The 24,289-nt window shown below is 45.5% G+C and overlaps 1 protein-coding gene and 1 pseudogene across 3 annotated transcripts in view; one reads left to right on the top strand and one right to left on the bottom strand.

Moving 5' to 3' along the window:
• Window positions 1–24,289, bottom strand: part of Rec114 (REC114 meiotic recombination protein) — a 92,007-nt gene that overhangs the window by 9,385 nt on the left and 58,333 nt on the right. For all 3 annotated transcript variants that reach the window (XM_032909599.1, XM_032909598.1, XM_032909597.1), the window contains exon 3: window positions 4,368–4,451. In XM_032909599.1, coding sequence (XP_032765490.1) covers window positions 4,368–4,451 — 84 coding nt within the window. The remainder of the gene's footprint in view (window positions 1–4,367; window positions 4,452–24,289) is intronic.
• LOC116907141 lies at window positions 17,425–20,371 on the top strand (annotated as a pseudogene).

Below are 24,289 nucleotides of genomic sequence, written 5' to 3' on the forward strand. Positions count from 1 at the left end.
ACCTTCTGAGAGGAAAAGGATCACAGAGGCCAGAAGAAGGTGGCAGAGTTCCTGGAGCTGCAGTTACAAAAAGTTGTGAGTGAGTAGCCTGCTGGGGGTGCTGGGAACAGAACTTGGGCCTCTCCAGGAGCCTTAAGTACTCCTATCTGCTAAGCCATCTCTAGCTCCAAGAACAACATTGTCAAGTTCACAAACTGTCCAGACAGTTTGGGTCACCTAAGCTGTTAGTCACCGAAGAATTACAGTACTTTAAGAGGTGATTCTGATCTTAGGTAGATACTTAATTTCAAGTTCGGTAATTGACAGGAAACTCCATGGACCTTTTGAGAACTGAGGAAGTAAGGCTGAGTGCTGCTGGCCTCTGCACTGTCTCCACACAGCACAGCAGAGGCTTTCCTTCCCAGGATGGAGTAGGCTCACCAAGTGCTTAAGCCACTCTACAGCAGAAGTTGCCATTCTGCTCTGGAAGATATGATCTTCCAGTGCCACACAGAGCCAGGGAGACATCAGAGACCTCAAGTACCCATTGTGTTTTCCTGTTAGCTTCAGATTACTGAGGTTTAAACTGCATCCCAGTCTTGAGGCACAAGAGGCCAGACACTAACCTAGGGGTGTTGAGAGGCCAGGCCCTGAGGAGGTCATTAGGATTACAGAAGGTTACTGAGCAGAGCCCCAGTGACTGTATCTTGAGTGCTTTAAAAGACAAGGGGATGAGGCTAGACACATGCTTGCTCTCTGGTTCTTGCCATGAGATGTCTTGTACCACTTTGAGACTATATCAGCAAGAAGGCCCTCACCAGATGCCAATCCCTTGAGCCTCCAAGACTGCAGGCTATGTAAACCTTTTTTCTTACAAAATGACCTCACCTGTTATTTCATTATAGCAGTGGAAAATTGACTTAATACATTCAGAGAACAAATTTCAGTATATTTGCTTTGAGTAATCCTCAAAGCCCAGGATGAACAAAATCAACAAATTTCTCAAGTGAGTTGCTAGGATGAAAAACAAAGATTTACTCCTTTCATCCAAAATGTTTTTCAGATAGGAATAAAATGTCTGCTGTTAGCCCACTGGCCAGTGTTCTCATTAGTGATCAGTACTGTTTAAAGGAAGGAGACCTGCCTTATAAGCCTATTTAGTCTGTGCATTCTGCTTACAGCGAGAAAAATACATTTACTATCTGCAGAATCCAAATTATGTTAAATTTCTGCTACAGGAACACAAGCCTTACCTGTCTTTGTCAATTTGAGTAGGAGCATGTGTGCTACAGAGGTTGAAAGGTCTGTTAGTATGCGGCATCAAGACAGCAGAGCGGAGGAAAAGAAACAGGATGTTGCTAAGTGTCAAAAGTATTGGATGGGGCCTGCAGACGGCTCGGGGTAAAGACACTCATTGCTAATTCTAATGATCTGGTTTCTGTCCCTGGGACCCTCATGTTGGAAGGAGAAGCCTAACTCCCCCAAGTTGTCCTCTGATCTGTTTCTCCCATGTGTCCTACCACCCAAAAAGTAGTGGTAAAAAGCATTTGATAGAATGCATTGTGCAAATCCTGGCAAACATCTCAATAAATAAACTGCAACCGAAGCAGAACCTCCTTGGTGTAGTAAAGACCTAAGCAGCAGCTAGAGGTGCCTTTACCACTTGAACACTATAAGCCCTGCAGTCAGGGAGAGGCCAGCATGCTGGCACGGCCACAGGGTGCCAGGGTGCAGTATCCAGGCCAGTCAGGTCCTGCTGCTAGGACAGTACTTGACTGAGAGCAACTAGAGCAAAGGAGGGGTTCTTCTGGCTCAGGGGTTATGGGGTTCTGCTCACTGTGGAACAGAAGCCGTGGGAGGCTCAGGTCGCATGCCATCTGCAGAGAGAGATCAGTGCTGGTGTTACTAGACTTTCCTGCTCCTCCACTTTATTCAGTCCAGGCACCCAACCCACAACCACAGTGAGTCCTGTCTCCTTACTGAAACCTCTCTAGAGACGCCAGCACAGACATGCCTAGAAGTGTCTTCCCTGGGTGATTCTAAAACAAGTCAAGTCATTTTTATTTCACTTCACAATGAAGAGTAACCATCACAGGTGGGGAACGTACTACAAAATGTGAACCACAGGAAATAAATAATCATTACTTGTGGATGATAAAAATCACTTTGCTAGAAACCTAAATATTAACATGTTAATAGCAGTTCAATAAGGAGGTTAAATTTAAATTGACTCAGAAAAAATTCACTATTAAGTAGCTGGAAGTAAGTTGTGCATAAAGAATATCATTTATATAGTGGCAAGCAAAATACTTATAGTTTTAATTTTTAAAAAAGTCTCAGGGCTGAAGAGATGGCTCAGCAGTTAAGAGCACTGACTGTTCTCGCAGAGGACCTGAGTTCAATTCCTAGCACCCACATTGGCCAGCTCACAATCACCTGTAACCCAAGGGTACCCAGGAGATCAGTAGCCTCTGATCACCAGGGTCATGTGCATATACATTTAAATAATAAAAAACCCTTACAAAGTCTTAATTATGAAATATATATTGATACTTGTATAAGTCATTATACATACGTATACAGTGTCTAAATGCTTTGAAGCAAAATTAATGTAAATGGAGTGTATGTGTGATTTACAGAACACAGGTGCTTGCCAACATTAACATGTTCCAGTGTTGTTTCTGCAGCTACTTCCTAGGGAAGACTGATTCACGGCAGACATCCTGGGATTCTTTCTGCCTCCTTTTCTCCAGTGTTCCCTGAGCCAAAGATGAACGTTACCTTGGAGCTGGGTTGGACCTGTTGATGATCTCTGCATTGTGTCACTTGTGGTCCAGGAAGCCAATTCTTACCCTTTCCTTCATAGTTGTTACATTTCTTTCTGGTTGTTACATTGTTAACCACTACCAGTGACCTGCTGAAGTAGGCTTTTTACTAACGGAGTGAGCATCGAGAATGTAGCCACCTTAGAGACAATGACAGGAATGGCTTCTGAGATCCACAAAGGTAGGGTGGCAGGAGCACCTGTGTGTCCACTGTGAGACATTCCATACTACGGCAGTTTGTCACCCACATATCCATAGCAGAAAGGACTGCACATTCAAGTTAGAGGTCACTGGAAACCCCTGCAGGTTGTTCATAGACCCTCGAACTCTGTGATGCTCTCTGGGGTTTATGCTCCTGGCTAAGAGCCATTTGCTAGATGCGTGAGCTCTCCTTGATTTCCTACGGTCTGACTTAAAATTAGTATCTGTCCCCTAAATTTCATTATTATCTGCTTGGCCGAACGTTAACATAACAGATTGCTGCTCCCCCTTACTCTCCACTCTCTCCCCTCCCTCCCTCCTCCCCCCCCTCCCCCCACCTTGGGTTTCTGAGACAGAGTTTCTCTGTGTAGTCCTGGCTGTCCTGGAACTTGCTCTATAGACCATGCTGGCTTTGAACTCACAACAGAGATCCACTTGCTTCTGTCTCCCTAGTGCTGGGATTAAAGGAATCCACCACCACCTCCACCAGCTTCATGTTTGTTTTGTTTTGTTTTGTTTTGTTTTTAAAAGGGGCATAATCTAGGTGATTAGTTTGCATTTATCTGATATTTAACATAGCATACAAATAAAAGGGAATTTTAATTTTTTAAGATTTACTTGCATTATTTGTGTGTGTCTGTGTGTCTGTGTGTGTGTTGTGGGGGGTACCCACAGAGGTTAGGATTGAGAATAAGACTCCCTGGAACAGGAGTTACAGGTGGTTGTGATCTATCCAAGGTGCCAGCCTATGGGGATCAAAGTACAGCTTATAGAAGTGAGTTCTCTTTGTTTTATGGTCTCGGAGATTGAACACAGCAAGCACCTTTACTCACTAAGCCATTTACTGGCCACAGACTTGTTTGTTTTTTGTTTTTTGAGGCAGGATCTCTGCCCTTGCTGACTAGGAACTGTGTAGATCAGGCTAGCTTTGAAGTCTCAAGAGACCTGCCTGCCTCTGCCTCTAGAGTGCTGGGGTTAAAGGCATGTGCCATCATGCCCAATTCCTATTTTAAATCTTACAGTGGGAAGAAATGACTATATATTCAGCAGAACCTTCAAAAACACCTTTTTAAACACCTAACTAACCAGACACACCGTGCCAGCTCATCTGCTCCCAGTGCTCAGAGCAGAGAAGCCGCAGGGCACAGCCCTGTACTGGCTGCCAGTCCGCATGCCAGGCGGAGCTCCTGCTTGCTTGAGGTTTTTGCTTACTGTTCAAAACTTTCTTCAACATGTTCTTCCAGCACTGGTCACCCCCACCCCAGGGGCTCCCTGTACCCCTACCTTGCCACACACACAGCAACGGGAAAAGTAGGGCATTAGTGCAAACATGACTGGCCATGCAGCTCAGTGTCATCTTGCCTTTATTGTTGTTCCGAACAGAAGACAGTCCATGCGCCTTACAATCTTCAACCAGTTCTTGCTGCCAATGAGGGAAAACCCTTCCTGAAACAGCAATTAGGTGGGGTTAGTGCCAAGAACAGAAAGGGACAGGTACCTATTCGTAATTCACACATGGAATAATGCCACCAAATGCCAAGGTGTGTACCTCACCAGTGCCAAGTCCCAGCACTCAAAGGTCGTCTCTCAACCTCTTTGTATTAAAATGAAGAACAATACAAAAGTAGTAAAAATCATTGATACTTGTTGTAAAATGCATTTCTCTGCTTCCAGATTTGCCCAAATCTATTCTATTCTTGAGAAACAGGTTTCATGTTCTCGGGAGCTTATCAAACCCACTGCTAGTAACTGTATGGTGAGATTCCTTGTCATTAAGAACCCTGTTTTCTCAATAATGGCAACTGTGAGGCCATTTGGTCTTGTGAGTATTCAGTTCTTTGTTTACCTCTGGCAGAGAAAAGGGAAACCTGGCAGAGAGCAGAGCATCGAGCACAGATTTCTAAGAAGTGCTCAGAGGTAGTGCACACCTCTTCATGGCAATCACATCAGAAATACTCAGGAATGCTGACTGCTACAAGTTTGAGGCCTGCACAAGTTTCATAATGGAACTTGGTCTCAAAAATGACAAAAGCCCTCCCAGATTAGTAAGAAGAACTGTGTCATTACGACACCCCCAAATAAGCTGTTGTTTCGGGTGGCAGGCTGTGGGGAAGGCGCAGGGTACACATTAGTGCGGTACTTACGGGGCAAACTTTGTAATATTGGTAATGCAAATGTACTTATCCTTGGATCTGACAGGCCAGGTGCTTAGGGATACATTTGCAGATCGGCCTGCACCCATGCTGACTCGATGCACAGACATTACTGCAGTAAATCTTAATGCATTCATTTGCCTATTTGGCAAGAGGGAGGAGGCAGAGAGGTGCCATCATGCAAGTGTGGAGGTCCGAGGACAACTTGCAAGAGTATTTTCTCTCCTCCCACCTTCTAGGGGTTAAATCCAGGTCAGGTCTGTGCAGCCAGCCCTTTTACCTGCTTGCTGAGCTAGCTACCTCTCAGCCCCAGAACATGGTATGTTTTTGCTAGTTAATATGAAACATTGTCCTTAAAAAAGTGGTTTAAGATAAAATGTTAGATCACTTCCACTTTTTTTTTTAAGATTTATTTATTATAAGTACACTGTAGCTGTCTTCAGACACACCAGAAGAGGGCATCAGATCCCATTACAGATGGTTGTGAGCCACCATGTGGCTGCTGGGATTTGAACTCAGGACCTCTGGAAGAACAATTAGTGCTCTTAACCACTGAGCCATCTCTCCAGCCCCTCACTTCCACTTTTTAAAATTAAATAATATTTGGAATTCAGGTTTTTTGGAATTTGTGTTGTGTGTGTGTTTTGCACTTCAGCCAATCTCTGGCCTATGCCTGACTCTCCCTTTCTTTCAGACTTTGGCCATCTTTACCCTGCTGGGTTTGGGCAGAGTCCCTGGAGCTCCCAGGGAGCCCAGAGCACGTGTGTCTGTGAGGACACATGACTCTCCTGCACCATGCGACTCAGCTCAGCTCCAGAGTCTCCTCACCATGTGGCCTTGACTCCACCCCTCAGTCACACCAACAGCTCAGACCTGCAATCCCAGGACTGTCATAAGGTCAAGGCCAGCCTGGGCTACATAGTGAGGTCCACAGCGAGACCCAGTCTCAAAATTAACAATAACTGTCTCCATAAACCAAGAGGAAGACGTCAGGAAGGGATGCAAAGGACACAAAGGACCCAGGTGCCGAGGTCCACTGTGAATAAGCATGGCCAAGAAGAATCTTCAAGTCTCTTTCCCTCGCTGAACCGGTTTCTTTAGTAGCTTAGATGCACTTTCCCGGTCCTTTTCCAGAAACGTTTCCTTGCTACACATCTCATGCTGGCCTCTAACTTGGTGCCTCCTGCCTTAGCCTCTCCAGTGCTGAGATTACAGGTCTGCACTTGGCTTCTGATGCCTCCTAGTTCCAACTCTGAGGCCAGTGTAAGCTAGCCACTACCCAGGAGGATGTCACGGCAGGTGGGGTCACTGGTACTGAACAAGGTAAATCAGCTTTAAACCCATGTCAAGTGTGACTTCATAAGCTTTGATGTGAACAGGGTACTTCACGTTCACGAAATGACAAAGTCCACCTGCTACAAAGACCCTGAATCTGAGAGAAGCACAGGAGAAGATGGCTCCCAAAGCAGCTGCATGACCCTCTCAGTCCCAAGCTCTGGGTGCCAAAGGCTTCCTGATGAAGGGGAGCGGGCACTGGGGTGCCCATGGCAATATATTTAAAAATGGGACCCCGTCTGAAGCTTCAGGGCTGTTTCTACTTCTGTAGCTCTGAGTTTATGAGGTTCAAATTATACTGAAAAGAGGAAAAATATCCTCAACAGTAGAGTCTTCGCAGGACACAACAACACGAGGGAAGAAAGAAGCAGCAAGGGAACTGGGGTCCTCAGTGTGTGCTTTCAACAGTGACAGCCAGTGGTTATCACGGTAGTAAAAAGGAATGATGAGACAGGCAGGTGGGTCAGGATTAGACTGTAGCCTAGGACTCCAATGTGGGTATTCCTACTTCGTTAAAACATCCACCATGTTGTGATGGAGAAGAAATATTGGTCTAATTTCCAAGGGGTCACCTCCCATCTGATGATCATGGCCCACAGCCCGAGAATGAACTCTGTGGCTGGGTCTGCGTGCTGTACCTTCTTGGTGTTTGCCAGCAACACAGCCAGGTGGTGTCGTGCTGAACCACAGGCCATTTAACAGTGAGGCAGATACATTGTAACCAGCAACCATGAGTAAGGCCACAGCATGACGCTGATTACACCAGTCATCCCTGCCAATTACTGCAACAGAGTCCAGAGGCTAGGTCACAAATGCTGGCTGCAGTGTCTGCCTCACACGCTCACCCTAACAGAGCCACCTGCTAGGACTCTGACTGGCCTCACAGGGTAACCGAAGGCCGAACCAATCAGCTGTCTCTCAGGGCTCTCCACATGGCTCTGTGCCCGTGGGCTTCCTTTCAAAGTACCTTACAAAGCTTTTATTCCTCCTAATAAAACCTTCAGACTTGCCACAGGTCTGCTGGACTGGGAGTTTCCCAGACTACTTATTCCTCCTTCATTCCCAAAGGAAACCTTTTTGCTTGGAGATCTATTTTCTGTTGTAATTTTTTGAGACAACGGACTCCTCACATGGTACACACTGGCCTAAAACTCTCAACCTTTCTTCCCCCAGCACAGATTCTTTTTTTTTTTTTTCATCCTGTAATGTAAATTTTGAAACAAATACACAGGAGTAGAGAAAAATCGCACAATGAAGTGATCTGGTTACAACTCTCACAGCCCCTTACTTCATTACACCCACTCGACCGCCACCCACTCCCTGGATCATTCTGAAGCTAAGACAGGTATCTGTAAATATCTTGGGATGTATCCCTTCAAAGCTAAGGTCTCTAGAAACACAGCCACAAGCTGCTGTGCGGGGTTGGGGATGGGACTGGGTGGGCTGCAGAGAGTAGGCACATGGATGACAGGCCATATGTGCAGGGGCTCTAAGCATCATGGAGCAGATAACCAGGCTCCGAGGACACCGTGGTAGGATGGGGTGGCTCGTGAAGTCAGATATAGCAATCAACTACTTGCTCATTGAGATAAAGTACACCAAGCATGGCAGCTTGAAATATCGGACAGACTTCTTCCTAACATTGGCTGCTTTATGATCCCCTTGTATGAAGAGCTGGCCCTGTACGCTGCCTATGTGTGCTGTAAAGCTGGCTGTGGTGGTGTGAATGTGGGAGGGAGAGCTGGCCCTAGGGCAGGGGGTGCTGGAGAGCTGGTGGGCTGATCAACCCAGGCTCAAATCCAGGGGTGCGAGTTGGCCCACACTGACATCTACCGCATCTATGGACTGCTAGAGTAACCAAAGCTCTAGGAGCTCATCTCTACGACAAAGGGCAACAGGATGTCTGAGCAGAGTCACACAAAGTCCAGTGTTGACGTGTTGCAGAGCCAGAGGCCTCGACCAGAACAATGACTCTTTGCAGTGAATATTTACAAGTAAAGCTGTGTGGGGCAGAGAGAGCCTGTGTGACATACTGCAGCTTCTGTGGTGAGATTTTTTAAAAAATTTATCTTTAGTTTTTGCTTTTTTGTGGGGGAGGGAGGGGAGATGAGTGGGATCAGGGTGCATGATGTGAAATTCACAAAAATCAATAAAAAGTAAAAAAAAAAAAAACACATAACCACAAAACCAAATCTTTAAAAATTAACAACTCCTTGTTATCAAATGTCTTTGACAATATCGTATTTCCCTGTCTTCTGGTTTTTTTCTACAGTCCTTCATTTTGTGACCAAGTATCCAAATGCTGTCCATACACTGGCATGGCTACGATACCATCCTTACTCTGTGACATGGGGCTGCTGCGTCCCTTGTCAGACTCTTGTAGACTTTTCCCTGTCTTTTCTCATCCTCCCTTACGATCTTTGTTGAGACATTAAGTCACTGAGTCTCTAGATCAAAAATCAACAGATTTCTCTCTGTAAAGGGCTCATGAGTAAATATTTTAGGAGTGTGGGCTGTGCAGTCTCCAGGCCCCAGATGGGCTTAGGCCTGTGCTGTGGGAAAGCAGCCACAGGCAAACAAGTGTGGCTGCTGTCCAGCAAGGCTTCACCACGGACACTGGAATCAGAATTGTGTACAGTTTTTCACATCTCACATTATTCCTTCCTCAATGCTTCTTAACCATTCGAAAATCTATAAATTAGAGGCTAACAATTCAATCCTTAGAAGTGACATAAAAAGCTGGCACAAGGATACTTTATAGTCCTAGTGCGACAAGTATAGGCAAGAGGACTCCTGGGCTGGCTGGCCAGCAGTCCAGCCTACAGCAAAGCCAGGTCCCAGTCAGATACCCTGCTTCAAAATAAAGTGGATGGTTCCCAAGGAATATCCAGGCTGACCTCTGACTCCTAACTGCAAACCCGCACCCACGCATTGGTGCACATCCACACACCAATACATGCATGCTGCATGCAAACAGGAAGAGCACATAATCCCCAGAGTCACCCTCACTAAACTCTGTTCTGTGCCTGCAGGCATGTGTTTCATATGTATTCTGTCTCTTGTATTCCTTATAGAGCAAGAACTTTGATTAAATCATCTTCCCTTGGATTTTGCTAGACTGCAGATCCAAGATTTCACCATAGGCAGATCGTGTCTCTGCCCTATGTGTGTGAACTTAGCAGTCACTATAAGCACTGCCTACACTCACTAATTCACTAGAAGTTGCACAAAAAGCCCCAGTATTTTTGTTCCTTGTTTAGTTATGAACTTGAGTGTCTATGAAGGACTTCCAGGCTAGCATGGTGGCACACGTCCATCATTCCCAGAGGCCTTTCAAATTTGCAGTTTGACTTACTTGGTTTTAAAGGGAAAGCTAGGAGAAAAGTCATCGTGTCATTTCTGCTTAAGACAATTAAAAGGGTCACAACTTCTACTCCTGTTATAAACAACTTAAGACTGAATGACTCAGGGAAGCATTGTGTACACACAGAGAAGAAAATGTGCAGGAGGATTGAGGGAGCTGGTGAAAGGGAAACGAGCTGGGAGAGCCTCTGATCTCGGAGGCTTTGTGCTTGGAATCAATCTCCAGACTGAAGCCAGGCATGCTGGCCCGCATCTGTAATCCCGGCACATGGAGGGAAGGAAGATCAGAGTTCACGGTCATTCTTGGCTACTTAGCCCCTTCAGTGCTAGCCTAGGTCACATAAGATTCTATCTAAACCTTAAAAAAGATTTGTAGATTTTTATGTGTATGTGGGTTTTGCCTGCATGTATGTATGTGCATCATGAGTCATGCCTGCCTGGTGCTTAGAGGCCAAAAGAGGGTGTCAGGCCCTCTGCAACTGAGTTACGGACGATTGATTGTGAGCCACCATATATATGGGTGCTGGGAATCAAACCAAGATTCTCTTCGAGAGAAACAAGTGCCCTAAACTCCTGAACCATCTCTCTATGCCCCCATCTAAAAAGCCTTTAAAAATTAATAAAATAATCCGGGCTGACAAAGGGAAGGGGCAGCCTACTGAGATGGTAGCCTTAATGAGGAGAGAGAGATGGGGAAAGGCAGCTGTGGCTGCTGCAGGAGCTGTTACAGGATTGCTGGAAGCAGACTGCTCTCGGGCACGGCCTCAGAAACCTGTCTCAGGGGTCCTGAAGCCTCTGGCTGACCCGCAGTCTGGACACTGAAGACAGGACGCCAACCCTGCTGGAGAGTAACCTCTGGAATGAACAACAGCACCGGGGGGTGGGGGGGCACAGCCCAGCAGTCCCAGGACGCCACGGGCGAGAACAGTTTCTGCAGCTCGAGTTGAGAGCCTTTCCTAGATGCAGAGGCTGCTGAGGACACAGCATACCTCAGAATGCTGTGAAATCAGCTGCAGGGTAAATACCGCTCTACCCCACCCTAGTGAAAGCCAAAACAAGTTCCCAAAGGGTCAAACTGATGGTAAGTACTTTACCTGCTTAAAATCCCCAAAACGCTTTTAAGGGGCACAAAAAGAACTAGTGCTTTCCAATGTAGGAGTCATGTCTGATCAGAAATCACCAATATATGATGAGATGTTAGCTCAACAACAGTTATTCAGCCTCAAGAAAATGAGTCAACGAAAACCTGGAATCGCAGTGCCGCCAGACAGGGAAGGATGGATCAAAAGCTACATGTGCCCAAGCTTTAAAAAAACAAAAGACAAACAAAATCTAAAAACCAAAAAACCGATCACGGTAAGGAGGGCCACAAACTATGAGAAGACCTCACTGATATTCTTCTGGCCCCCGACTTGGGAAGGGCTACCTCTGAGGATAAAAGAGAAGTTCTTTATACTGATGGTGGGGGCGGAGGGCATGACTTTCAGACTAAAGAGAAGCTGCCAATATCTTCACCAAATTGTACGCTGTCACTTAAAGGACAAGTGTGAGGTCCTGGGTAGGAAGAGAAACGGGCGGTACGGTGTGGGTGAAGATGTGACTGAGGAAATGCAGGGCACCCTACATGCGGCTGTAGGATCGTGGGCAGGCTCAACAGAGACACGGTTTCCCAAAAAGGCCTTCCTGCTATGCTAAAAGGTTTTAGCTATCAAAATAATATCATTTCCTACCTTCTGACAATGTGATACAATAGAGTTTTAAATACTAAGCCCACTGGCCCAAATCTGTCCTCAAGATTAGTTGTTATTTAGCTCTATAAAGAAAAGCGGAAAGCCCAGCAAGGGTAAGTACAACCCTTCCCAAGGATAAGAGCCGGACAGTGCTCCTCAGAGCCACCCCAGCACAGAGAACCATGTTTCCTCTGTGCCAAAGGAGAGTGTGCAGAGCCTATGCTCAAACGCACTGGACCAAAGGCTTCTTGTCACAACAAAGTGAGCATCTGGTAGCTTTGTCCGGGTAGCAGCCACTCTTCCTTATAGGAACATCCTTATTTTCCTTTGGGAAACTAGCTGACCCCATTCACAGGATCCAGACGAGGCTAGTTTCTCACCTGCCCTTGCTCCAGAGGTAGACAGGTGACTGTCAGCATATATACCTGCTTCTGACCTCTGCATTTATGGGTGTGCATATAAGCTAGTGATATCTGTGTACATGCTGCGACCTTTGGTAAACTGTGGAAGATCTCTCCATTAGAGTTGTTTGTTTGAAAGATAAGTTGCTGGGACCCTCCGGAGCACAGAAACCAGAGCTGGGAGACAGAGAGAGCTAGTGATGGTGTGTGAGCCCCTGGGTTCAATGCATTGACACCCGCCCCCATTTCTGTGCAATTCTGTGAGGCGGTAGGTCTTACTCATTTACAAGAACACAAGATAGGCTCAAATTTCTTGCAACCCGGTTTATAGCTTAAGAAGTACAACAGCTAAGCTATATTCACTTTCACTGTTCAAATATCTATCCAAATTCCCATGCCCGGTTGCTATAGCATTTACAAAATTCCACATCTCCTCGTTTAATAATCTAGCAGTTGATGTTTAATGACTATACTCAACACCGTGGCAGCAGCACAGCTGACCACTTGCCCCTTCTCTTTCCTAGCACATCTGTCTCAGCTCCCTGACTTCTTTGCTACCTTACTCAGGGCTGTCTCACCAACGCCTCAGGCTTGGGTCTCCAGCACAGGGCCTTCTACGACCTTCAAAGAAGCCAAGGGCTATCAGCCAAGAGAAGGGCTGATGGGATAGACATCTGGCTTGAGTGGCTCAGAGATACTCCCAGTTCCAGTTAGCACAGCCAAAGCCATGCTCGCCACACACACCTACTTCCAGCACTGGCTCTGTCCTGAATCCCTAACTGCAGAGGGTAAGGAAGTCGGGCCACCTTCAGACGGCGGAGCAGGGCAGAATTCTTCACGTCTTCCCCACCTCAGACATCTCTGAACGGCTTTCCCTTGCACACGGCTTCCACCCTTGCTGGCTTTTCCATCTATTTCCTAGTTTTCTAAAGCAGCCTTAGCTGCCTTCCCCCTCGCTCACTCCTCCTATTCCCACACAACTGCAAGAGAAAGTGTAACAGGCTGTCACTCGCTGGCTTAGAATCTGTCGATAGTTTCCTATTTTTTTTTGGTAAAAATAAAATCTCTTATATGACCTGCAGGGGAATATAAGAATGAAATAGATGAACCGCACAGCTACTGACACATGGGAGATGTGGAGATCATAAACTTCCACGAAGTCCTAGGGGCCTTCTAACCCTGAAGCCCCTTCAGACAAGGAAGGGCCAAGGTTACAGAACAACATGTCTAGTGCTGTTCTGAGCTCTCAGAAGGAAAGGGAATCTAAGGGGTAGTCCCATAAAACACCAGGCGTTGTTGACATCTTCCAGCACATTCTGAGTAGGACTTTCCTGGTATTGAGCTCCCCATCCGCACATTTGCTAGTGTTCTGTGTGCTGATCTTCGCTTACTCTGTCTCAGGCGTCAGCCTGGGAGCATTCTCACCTCCTTGGGAGACCTTTGCATATCTTGGCTTTGATTTTTATGGTTTAGCACTCCCAGAAATATCCAGTTTTGTTCCAGACTTCTAAGATGATAAAAGTTCACACTGGCTTGTTTTTAGGCTATTTGTGGGTGTCTCTCTAAGGCCCTCAGATACTCAGAACACTAACAATCAGAGTGCCAATTCTGTTGCTGCTTTTCTGTAGAGAGCAGTCTTTATGTTCAATTTCTTCTTAATAAAATGGACTGTGGGAGCTGGGAAGACACCCCCGTCAGTAAGTTCTTGCTGGGCAAACAAGAAGATCTGAGCTTAGGTACCAAGCACCCATATTTTTTTTTAAAGAACTTACAGCATCACGCACCCGTAAGCCTAGCACTGGGAAATAAAGACAGGCTGGCCGCATAGACTATCACCAGGCTTAGAGAGACCCTCCGTCAAAAAGGCTCCCCAAAGCATCTGTCCAGAATGTGGCCATGCCTTCAAAAACTGGGTCATAAATTCACATTAAAAGACAACCAATATTCTAACTGCAGATGTCCAAGTCTTGTAGCAAAAATAAAAACAGTAAGACAAAACAAGATAAAACATTCCCTGCCAAAACCACTAATCCCACAGTCATGGTGCTCAAGAACAACTCAGACAAAACTCAAGACACAAAGCTCAGAGGAGCAGCTGTAAACACGCTGAGTTTGTTCAACGCCTCAAGATGGCAAAGACACCGGAATTAACTATAAGATCAGGAATAAACAGCTGCATGAGGGATAAAGACAACCAGAAATTATAAATCAAATGCAATAAAGACATAGGTTAAATACAGTGCAAACTGAAATGAAGCAAGTGTGGAGGTCAGTGGGGAGGTCAGTGGAGGGTGTCAGTGGGGGGCAATGGAGAGGTTGGGGAGTCAGTGGGGAGGTCAATAGGGGGTCAGTGGAGAGGTTGGGGGGTCAGTGGGGGGTCAGTGGGGAGGTCAGTGGGGAGGTCAGTGGAGGGTGTCAGTGGGGAGGTCAGTGGGGGTCAGTGGAGAGGTTGGGGGATCAGTGGAGGGTGTCAGTGGGAGGTCAGTGGGGAGGTCAGTGGAGGGTGTCAGTGGGGGGCAATGGAGAGGTTGGGAGTCAGTGGGGAGGTCAATAGGGGGTCAGTGGAGAGTTTGGGGGATCAGTGGGGGGTCAGTGGAGAGGTCAGTGGAGGGTGTCAGTGGGGGAGGTCAGTGGGGGTCAGTGGAGAGGTTGGGGGGGTCAGTGGAGGGTGTCAGTGGGGAGGTCAGTGGGGAGGTTGGGGGGTCAGTGGGAAGGTCAGTGTGGAGGTCAGTGGGTGGGCAGTGGGGAGGTCAGCGGGGAGGTTGGGGGGACAGTGGGGAGGTCAGAGGGGAGGTCAGTGGAGAGGTCAGTGAAGAGGTCAGTGGAGTCAGTGGGAAGCCTCAGCAACAGAACAGAGCTTCTGGAAGACAGAACTTTAATGCTTGAAGACAAGATATAGGAATGGAACCACTCAAAGAAAATGATTATTTCTTTTGAACTCACAAAATATCCAAGAACTTGGCAGTACCATGGAAAAGCCAAGCTCTGAATTATAGGCACAGAAGACAGAACTCCAGGCTAAAAGCATAGATAGATAGTATTTTGAATAAAATCATAAAAGAAAATTTCCCAAATTTCCAGAAAGATGTACCCATGTACCCATTTAGGGGTGTGTGTGTGTGTGTGTGTGTGTGTGTGTGTGTGTGTGTGTGTATCCCTGCATATCACCAAATTGACAGGACCAGAAAAGAAATCTCCTACAATATATTATAGTTGAAATACTAAAACCACAGACTAAAGAGAGGGCCCTGAGAGCTGCAAGGGAGAAGGGACAAATTACACAGAAAGACTGGTCAGAATAACAGCTGATAGTTTAATGGAAACTTGTAAAGCTAGCAAGTCCTGGAAAGATTTATTTCCAGTTCTCAAAGATCATGGTCAGGAGCCACTCAGGAAACCCTAAGGCTAACAGGTGGCCTTCGTGAACATGGCCCATCGTTTTTGCATGAATTAATGCTGTTTAGATGAATTAATGATTTTATAGAGTTGCTGATTTGATTCAAATAATCTTAGGAAGAAAGTTTTAAGAGGTGGTTTTAGTTGTTTTATTAGAAAGATGTAATAAAGCTAGAATCAAGAATAGAATGTGCCCACTTCTCACAATAGTGAGTAAATAAAGGCTGCACAATATGGATACAGTGCTGAAGAAAAATAGGCTTAGGACAGATGTATGTTCAAGGAAAAGCATTCAGGGCCAAGGATAAAGCCACAGGTGTTGATTTGAACGTATACTAAGCATACAGAATGACGCACTGCTTTGAACTTAGAATCAACATCCTTCTCTAACTCCCACTTTGTGTAACATTTTATCTATGAGGTAATTTTCTAAGAACTTTTGTCTATAAAAAGGCCAGGAAAAAAAAAGAAATAAAGATGATATGTTGGCTTGGGGGCTCTCCCCAATCCATCCATCCACCTGCATATATCTGTTTCTATGTATGGGTATGCATGAATACTTGTGGAATGGATGAAACAGGCATTTGGGCTTGGCCAGAATGTGTATGAGTGAATGTATATGTGTCTATGGATGCTTGCCTGTGTAAAGGATTTTAATGCTTTTTCTTTCCTTCTTCTCTGGTTCACAGTTAACCAGCCTAGCCAGGGAGAGGGAGTGCCTGGCCAGAGAAGGGAGTGTTAGCAATAAACCCTTTACCTAATCCCCTGCTGCTAAACAGCATGTGCTAATCACCAGATAGTAGAGTGTATATAAGCACAAATAATAAAAAGTTTTTAGCATAGAATAGTAATAAAGTGTAATAAAGAGTTGTTTCCCTATCATTTAATGAAGCACAGAACAGTAAGAGTTAAGTTCTTAGCACAGAACAGTAATAGAGAGTTATAAAGATACAGTGTTTAATAAAGCACAGAGATTTATAAAGTAAAAATAAAGCAAGAGAGATAAAGACAAAAAGAAGCCAGTGATATTCAGTCACAGAATAAGCAAGAGAGTGTTAAGTCTCCAGGAGCCATCCGCTTATGGCATCCAACACAATTAGAGAAAGTTACAAGATTAGAGATCATCAGTCTTTTGGCCATCGTCCAACACTGCTGTGTCCCACGTCAGCTCCCAACCCACAAAGGTCAGGCAGGCCCAGGCAGATCACAAGTACCAACATAGACTATACACCCAGCGAAACTATCCACTAAAATTGAGGCAGAAATAATGCCAGGTGTGTTGGACAACCCTACCTCTAAGGCTAGTGACAGCAGGACACATCATCACAAGCCACCAAGATGTGACACATTTCTACTGTCAACAAGAAGGCATGGGTATTCAAATGCCTGACAAAACTGACTTCAGAATAAAACCAATCAGAAGAGATTAAAAAGGTCACTCAAATTCATTAAATAAACAGCCCATCAAGAGGGTATTACAATTCTTAATATTTATGAACCAAATACGGGCACACCCAATTTCATAAAGCAAATATTACTAGATATAAAGTCACAGAGTAACCCCATCAGAGTAAATATAGGAGATTTTTTTCAAAAAGATTTATTTATTTTATGTATCTTTTAGTACACTGTAGCTGTCAGATACAGCAGAAGGGGGCATAGAATCCCAGATGGTTGTGAGCCACCATGTGGTTGCTGGGAATTGAACTCAGGACCTCTGGAAGAGTGGTCAGTGCTATTAACCAGCCCCATAGTAGGAGATTTCAATACTCCACTTTTACCAATACACAGGTCATCTGGACCAATAGACAAAACAAACAGAAAAACATTACAGTTGAATGAAATTATAAAGCAAGCGAGCCTAACAATGACCTATGGAAAATTCTACCCGGATATTGAGGAATGCACATGGTTTCCAGCAGGTGTCCATATGGATCCTGTGCTAGCACACAAAAAGCAAGCATCAGCAAATATGGGAAAATCAAAACAACATCCATCCAACAGTCTATGAATAAAACTAGACACTAAACCCAGAGAAACTATGGAAAATCCACCTCTTAGGCTCCAGAACTACCTTTTTGATTGTGAACTAAAGGCTAACAGAGTTCAAGTAGATGATGATGGAAATGAGCACCGGCTATCATGAAGAACGGTCAGTGTGGGGCAGGGCAAAAGACAAATTATACATCGCAGAGGCAGAAGCATGAGCGCCGTCCAGTTAGTCACACTGGCAACTGTGAAAATGTCTGTATGCCCAACAGTTTCCCTCGGGGGCTCTGGGATCACAACACATGTGGTCTTAAGGTTAGAGCGTGGTGCAGGGCCGGCGGACAGCACCTAGGAGCTGTACAGGGAGAGGCAGAGTCAGAAGATGAAGAAGATGAAGAGGATGTGAACCTCCTGGGTGTGTCTGGAAAGTGATCTGCCCTGGAGGTGGTAACAAGGTTCCACAGAGAAAAGTAAAACTTGACAAAGATGAGAAGGGAGATGATGATGATGATGATGATGATGAAGAAGAAGAAGAAGAAGAAGAAGAAGAAGAAGAAGAAGAAGAAGAAGACGACGACGACGATAACAACGATGACGATGATGACGATGATGATGACCATGACGACGACAACGACGACGATGATTTTGATGAGGAAAACTGAAGAAAAATCCCAGTGAGGAAATCCTTATGAGATACCCCAGCCAAAAATGCACCAAAATGAAGCTGAAATGGAAAGTACTTAAAACCATCAACAGCAAGGTCAAAGGGTCAAGAGTCCTTCAGAAAAACAGGAAAAGACTCCCAAACACCAAAAGGACCTAGCTCTGTAGAAGACATTAAGGCAAAAGTGCAAGCAATAGAAAAAAGGAGGGTCTCTCCCCAAAGTGGAGGCCAAGGTCATTACTCACACAGGAATTGCTTCTGGAGCCTGGGAGCCTACTCAAGATCTCTGGCAGTGGGGGAAGTCTCTTTAAGACTGAAATATTACTGTTTTTCATTTCTATAACAGCTGATATCTGGGCGTTCTTTTCACAATGTCACGTGAGAAGTTCCCCTACTGTGTCTGGTAAACGCTGTCAGGGTTCAGTTGCCAAGAATGTGCTGTCTAAGATGCTTGTTTAGTTTTCAAAGATGGGACTCCACCCTTCACTTGGTTTTATGTATGGAATGTTATGATAGAACAAAGTTATAGTGGTGGTCAGATGTGGAAATGGCAGGGAGACAAAACATACATGTGAAACAAACTCAGTATTTGTCTTAGTCAGGGTTTCTATTCCTGCACAAACCATCATGACGAAGAAGCAAGTCGGGGAGGAAAGGGTTTATTCAGCTTACACTTCCATGTTGCTGTTCATCACCAAAGGAAGTCAGGACTGGAACTCAAGCAGGGCAGGAAGCAGGAGCTGATGCAGAGGCCATGGAGGGATGTTACTTACTGGCTTGCTTCCCCTGGCTTGCTCAGCTTGCTCTCTTATAGAAGCCAAGACCACCAGATCAGGCACAGCACCACCCACAATGGGCTGGGTCCTCCCCCTTGATCACTAATTGAGAAAATGCCTTACAGCTGGGTGTCATGGAGGCATTTCCTCAACTGAGGCTCCTTTCTCTGTGGTAACTCCAGCTTGTGTCAAGTTGACACACAAAGGCAGCCAGTACAGTATTTTAATAAAAAAAAATTGAAAGATTTTTTAACTTTTTAAAAACACAAAACGAATCTGAAAGAGTGAGTGCTCTGGTAGGCTGGTAGCTCCAATGCAAGTCACCCACCACAAGTTATCTCTTGTGAGGTGGCCCAGGCTGGCCTGAAGTCGGCAGTTTCCCGGGTGCACCACTTTGCTGTGCTCGTGACACAGAGACAGAGTGGGGTGGAGGCAGAGACAGAGGAAGAAGGGAAGAGGAGAAGGAAGGAAGGGAGAGAGAGGAAAACAGGTGAACTGCAGTCACTGGTACTCGGATTTATTCTGTTTACAGGAAATGGGCATCCCTCTTGTTTTCCTATTCTAAAGCATTTCCTCCCGGTTCTCCTATATTTTACCGTCATATTTAAACTGTACTTATATTCTAAACTGTACTTATATTCTAAACTTTGCTCTGTTCACTGAAATCACAGCAGCAGGGCGTGTTCCATGCTGCTATGCATGTGTAAGGACTGTCATTTTTACGTCCTACCATATGGACCCCACAATCTTTAAGAAACCTTCACCTCAGGGTTGGGGATTTAGCTCAGTGGTAGAGCGCTTGCCTAGCAAGCACAAGGCCCTGGGTTCGGTCCCCAGCTCCGAAAAAAAAAAAAAAAAAAAGAAACCTTCACCTCACAGAGGGAACAACTACAGGCACTTCCATTTCCTCCCCGCTATGAAGGACACTATGGACATTTTTTAGGTGCCCCATCCCCTTTTCGGCACTACTGGGAATTAAACTTAGGGGAAGTACATTACCAATATGCTCTAGTCTCAGCCCATTTTTTTTTAATATTTTAAAACATTTTCATGTCATTCAAAGAAGCAGAATTGGGTCAAAGGTTAACTGTATACTAGTGGGGACATCTTGATAAATACTGGCAAGAGATGAAAATATTTGGGGGAAATGACACACTATGTCACCAGAACAAGGTGACAGTGACATCAGCACTCTCAACGCTGTATGCTAAAACTCAGTATCTCCTTATTAATGAATATAGACATTTATTGTATTCATTCATTCATTCATTCATTCATTCATTCAATAAGCTTCCATATCAGACGCAGTAACAACTTAGAAAACCTAGCAGAAGGCCCAATCTCTGACCCCAAGGAGCTTGTAGTTTTGATTCGGAGGCAGGAAACAAAGTCACTTCCTGAGGAAGTGAGGCCTAAACTCCGTGCTGATTACCGTGCAGATGCCTCAGGCCGTGTCTGCTTTGGGCTCTGTGTTCTCCGGCCTTTGCTTGCTGTTGATTCACATGAACTCTGTCATCCCCTACGCTCTGACTGTGGTAGATTCAGGGCTGCAGAGATAAACTGTGTGGGGCGCACACGCGAGACCGTAGCTATGTAATACTTGTTTCTATGAATGGAGAGAGAACCATGTTGCCTTGAAGAGAAAGCCTTCTTCTCAGTACTGCCTGGGTCACCCAGATGCTCCTCCTGGAGCGACCCTCAAGTCAAACTCTCTAAGTCCCAACCTGCGACTGCTGCACGCTCAGGTGGCTATGTGCCTGCGAGGCCCTTTAAGCTACGCACACTGTAGCCGTCGCCGTAGGCAGGGGCTTCCTTGCTCATTTTATTGGGTTGAGCTTTATTAACTAGGTTTTAGGTATTTATACACACAGGTAATGAATGCTTCACTTTGAACTACTGTTCTGACAACAGCTTTTTTCTTTCAAATCTTGTTTATATCATTTTCTCCATGTAAAAGTCTGGATGGCCTCGTGAAGCAAACTGTATCAATTTTTTAATCTACATAACATAGGGTTTGGCTTGGTTTCAGAAGGAATCTGACTAAGTAGCCCAGGTTGGCCTAGAACTCAAGAGACTGCCTGTCCTGGCCTCCTCAGTGTTGGGATTAAAGGCATGAACACCTGTACCTAACTTTAAATGTGCTTTTCATTTCTAGTTTAGAAAGGCTCTCCCTCCCTCCCTCCTCCCTTCCTTCCTTTTCTTCCTTCCTTCCTTTACTTCCTTCCTTTCTCTCTTTCTTTATTATTATTATTTTTTAAGACAGGGTTTCTCTGCATAGCCTTGGCTGTCTTGGAACTTATGCTGTAGACCAAGCTGGCCTTGAACTCAGAGACCTATCTGCCTGAGTGCTGGGATGAAAGGTATATCCCACCACTGCCCACTAGAAAGGCTTTCTTTCTCTAATACTCTTGTTTTAGTTTGGTTATAGAGCATTTGATATCCAAAGGCTGCCATCTTTATACATTCAGCATGTTGATCTTTTCCTTATTGATTTAGAAAGCTTTCCTATGGAGCAGGTACATGAACCTCCCAGACCTGTGTTGCTCTTCATGTTCCAAAGGGCCTCCATTCCTGGCACCGTCACTGGCCTCTCCGGAATGTAACAGGCACTCATGAATCTACTTCTGTTCCCTCGCTATAACTGTAATAATGAATCTGCAAATGACTGAATGTTTTGATAAGAACACATATGTCTGAATTAAATTCTCATTCTTATGAAACCAGTTACTCTGTTTTTGCTCCCATTTCTTGTTGGCTTCCTGTGAATTCCTGAACTATTAAAGCACAGCACTGCCACCCACTCTCGTTCCCAGGACATCAGGAGCCGCTCCAGCCGCCCCATCTCAGCACCAGTGGCATCTTTATAAGGTTTCCTACGTAGTAGTAAGTCTGACAGCACAGCAATCGCGCTGGTTCAGGTACAAATGCCACCACTGCTGCTTCAGTACTGCACGCACAGAAAGGAGTCATAGGAACAGCAGAGCAGGAGGACACAGCACAGGTTTTAAGAAGAGAAGGGCCACAGCCAACACTGCTTCTCAGACCCTGCTCCCTTCCACTGTAAGGAAATGGAGGAAAGAACGGACCAGATTCAAATCAGCTCCTAAGAAACAGGACACCCTCCTTCTTGTCAGTATGGAGCGGACCACGTATGGAAACAGTGGAGCCATTCTCTGTGGAGGCATTCCTTACCAAGTGACTACAGAACAGATGGGATCACACAGGGCGAAGGGCACGGTGAACAAGAGCATCCTAACTAGCTACGTCAGAGATGGGTATGAAGTGGCCCCACACAGCAAACGGGACCAAAAACTATTTCCATTGGAACCTTAGTGGAGTCAACAACGAAGGCAAGCAGGGCCTCATAGTAATACTACACACACATACATTTAATTTGAAAACATATGCTGAAATAATTTATAAAAAGTTAGACAACTGTTTCCATGAAGACTAACACAAACATGGCAGATATACCATTCACAAACAGACACAGGCCACTTGCTCTTGTTGCAATAGCAGCTCTAAGCACGCCCGACGTTAAAACTGTGCTGCTCTCTGTCCAAACATCCCAGCTGTGCTCCTGAGGAAAGCCTGAAGTAACTCATTTCAGGACGGAAGCAGGCAAAGCCGTGTTTGTGACTGTGCTGAAGCAGCCAGGAAGAAGGAAAGCTTGATGGTGGGCAAGAAGGCAGGGCTGGGGTTCTTCTTGCCAAACAGTTCAGAAAGGGAACCTTAGCGCATGCTCCCAATGGCAGAGGCAGGTGGATCTCTGTGAGTTTGAGGCCAGCCTGGTCTACAGTGTGAGTTCCAGGATAGCCTGGACTCCACACTCTGTCTCAAAAAACAAACAAAACAGCTACGATAGAAGGCATGAGAGGCCTGGAGAAACGGCTCAGCAGCTTAGAGCGCTTGCTGCTCTTACAGAGGATCAAGGTTGGCCTCCCAGGATTCATAGCGGCTCACAATCATCCATCACTCCAGTTCTAGGGGATCAGATGCCCTCTTCTGGCCCCTGTGAACATCACACACACACACACACACACACACACACACACACACACACACACACACACACACACGGTACGCATAAATAAATGCAGGCAAAACACTCATACACATATAAAATAAAAACAAAACAAAAAACCATGAAGTACAAAGACATGAATCAACAAATTCAACTACATATAAAGTTAAAACTTATATAATGTGAAAGCTGCCATAAATAGTTGAAAAGCCAACTGCAGGCTGGGAAAAGGTTCCTGAGCTAGGCAGATGCTAGCAGAATGGGAGCAGAACCAAAGCAGAACAAAACACAATCCAGAGGTGAGGAAATTTGGACTGCAATATAAAAAGATCTAAAGGTGATTACAATCTGAAAAACAAAGTGGAGAAGCATGGCATTCCATTTAACGCCCACTGTACACCAGAGCAGGGCCATTCGTGCTCTTAGGAAAGCACACCCATGCACTTGTGGTCCCGCCCAGGACTCCCAGAGGACCTCATCCATCTCTGTGGGGCAATTCTAAATAAAGCCAGAACATCGGTGGGCCACTCAATATTCATTCTCTCCACACCCCTTCTTCTCCTCTCCTCTCCCCTTCTCTACGTGGGTTCACAAATACCTATGTGTGAATGCTTAGTTCTTAAAAGAAAAAAAAAAAAAAAAGAAGGCTGGAGAGATGGCTCAGTGGTTAAGAGCACTGACTGCTCTTCCAGGGATCCTGAGTTCAAATCCCAGCAACCACATGGTGGCTCACAACCATCTGTCATGGGATCTGATGCCCTCTTCTGGTGTGTCTGCAGACAGCTATGGTGTACTCATATACATAAAATAAACACATCTTTAAAAAAAAAAAAAAAGGAAAGAAAAAGTTTAAGTCAGAAAGTCAGGCTTATCGAGAGGAATTTATACACAGTAAAATTCACCTTGCTGCACAGCTCAGAATTTGGCAGATAACTAGTCATACACCCTGCACAACAGTCAAGACAACATGCTTATCATCGCTCCAGATCACCTGCTCAGACCCTGTAATCTGCCTCCACCCTGCTCCCCGCTGCCAATCACTTTCCCGCCCCACAGCTTCACTGCTCCCAGAAATGTCAGACAGATGGAGGGGCACCCTTCATACTCCACAGTCTGGCTTCTCTCACTTGCAGATGTGGTGGGATTCTCCCAAGCCGCTCTCTCTCTCTCTCTCTCTCTCTCTCTCTCTCTCTCTCTCTCTCTCTCTGTCTCTCTCTCTCTCTCTCTCTCTCTCTGTCTGTCTCTCTGTCTCTGTCTCTGTCTCTGTCTCTGTCTCTGTCTCTGTCTCTGTCTCTGTCTCTCTCTCTCTCTCTCTCTCTCTCTCCCTGTGAGAAATCCCCAGATACGGCTGCTGAGACGCACTGGGAACTTGGCCCAGAGCTCTCTTTATCCCTTCACTGTGCTGCAGATTTAGGGGAGTAACACAACCACAGCCAGCCTTTGAGACACAAGG

This window comes from Rattus rattus, chromosome 8 (assembly GCF_011064425.1).
Source record: "Rattus rattus isolate New Zealand chromosome 8, Rrattus_CSIRO_v1, whole genome shotgun sequence".
Classification (NCBI taxonomy): Eukaryota; Metazoa; Chordata; class Mammalia; order Rodentia; family Muridae; genus Rattus; species Rattus rattus.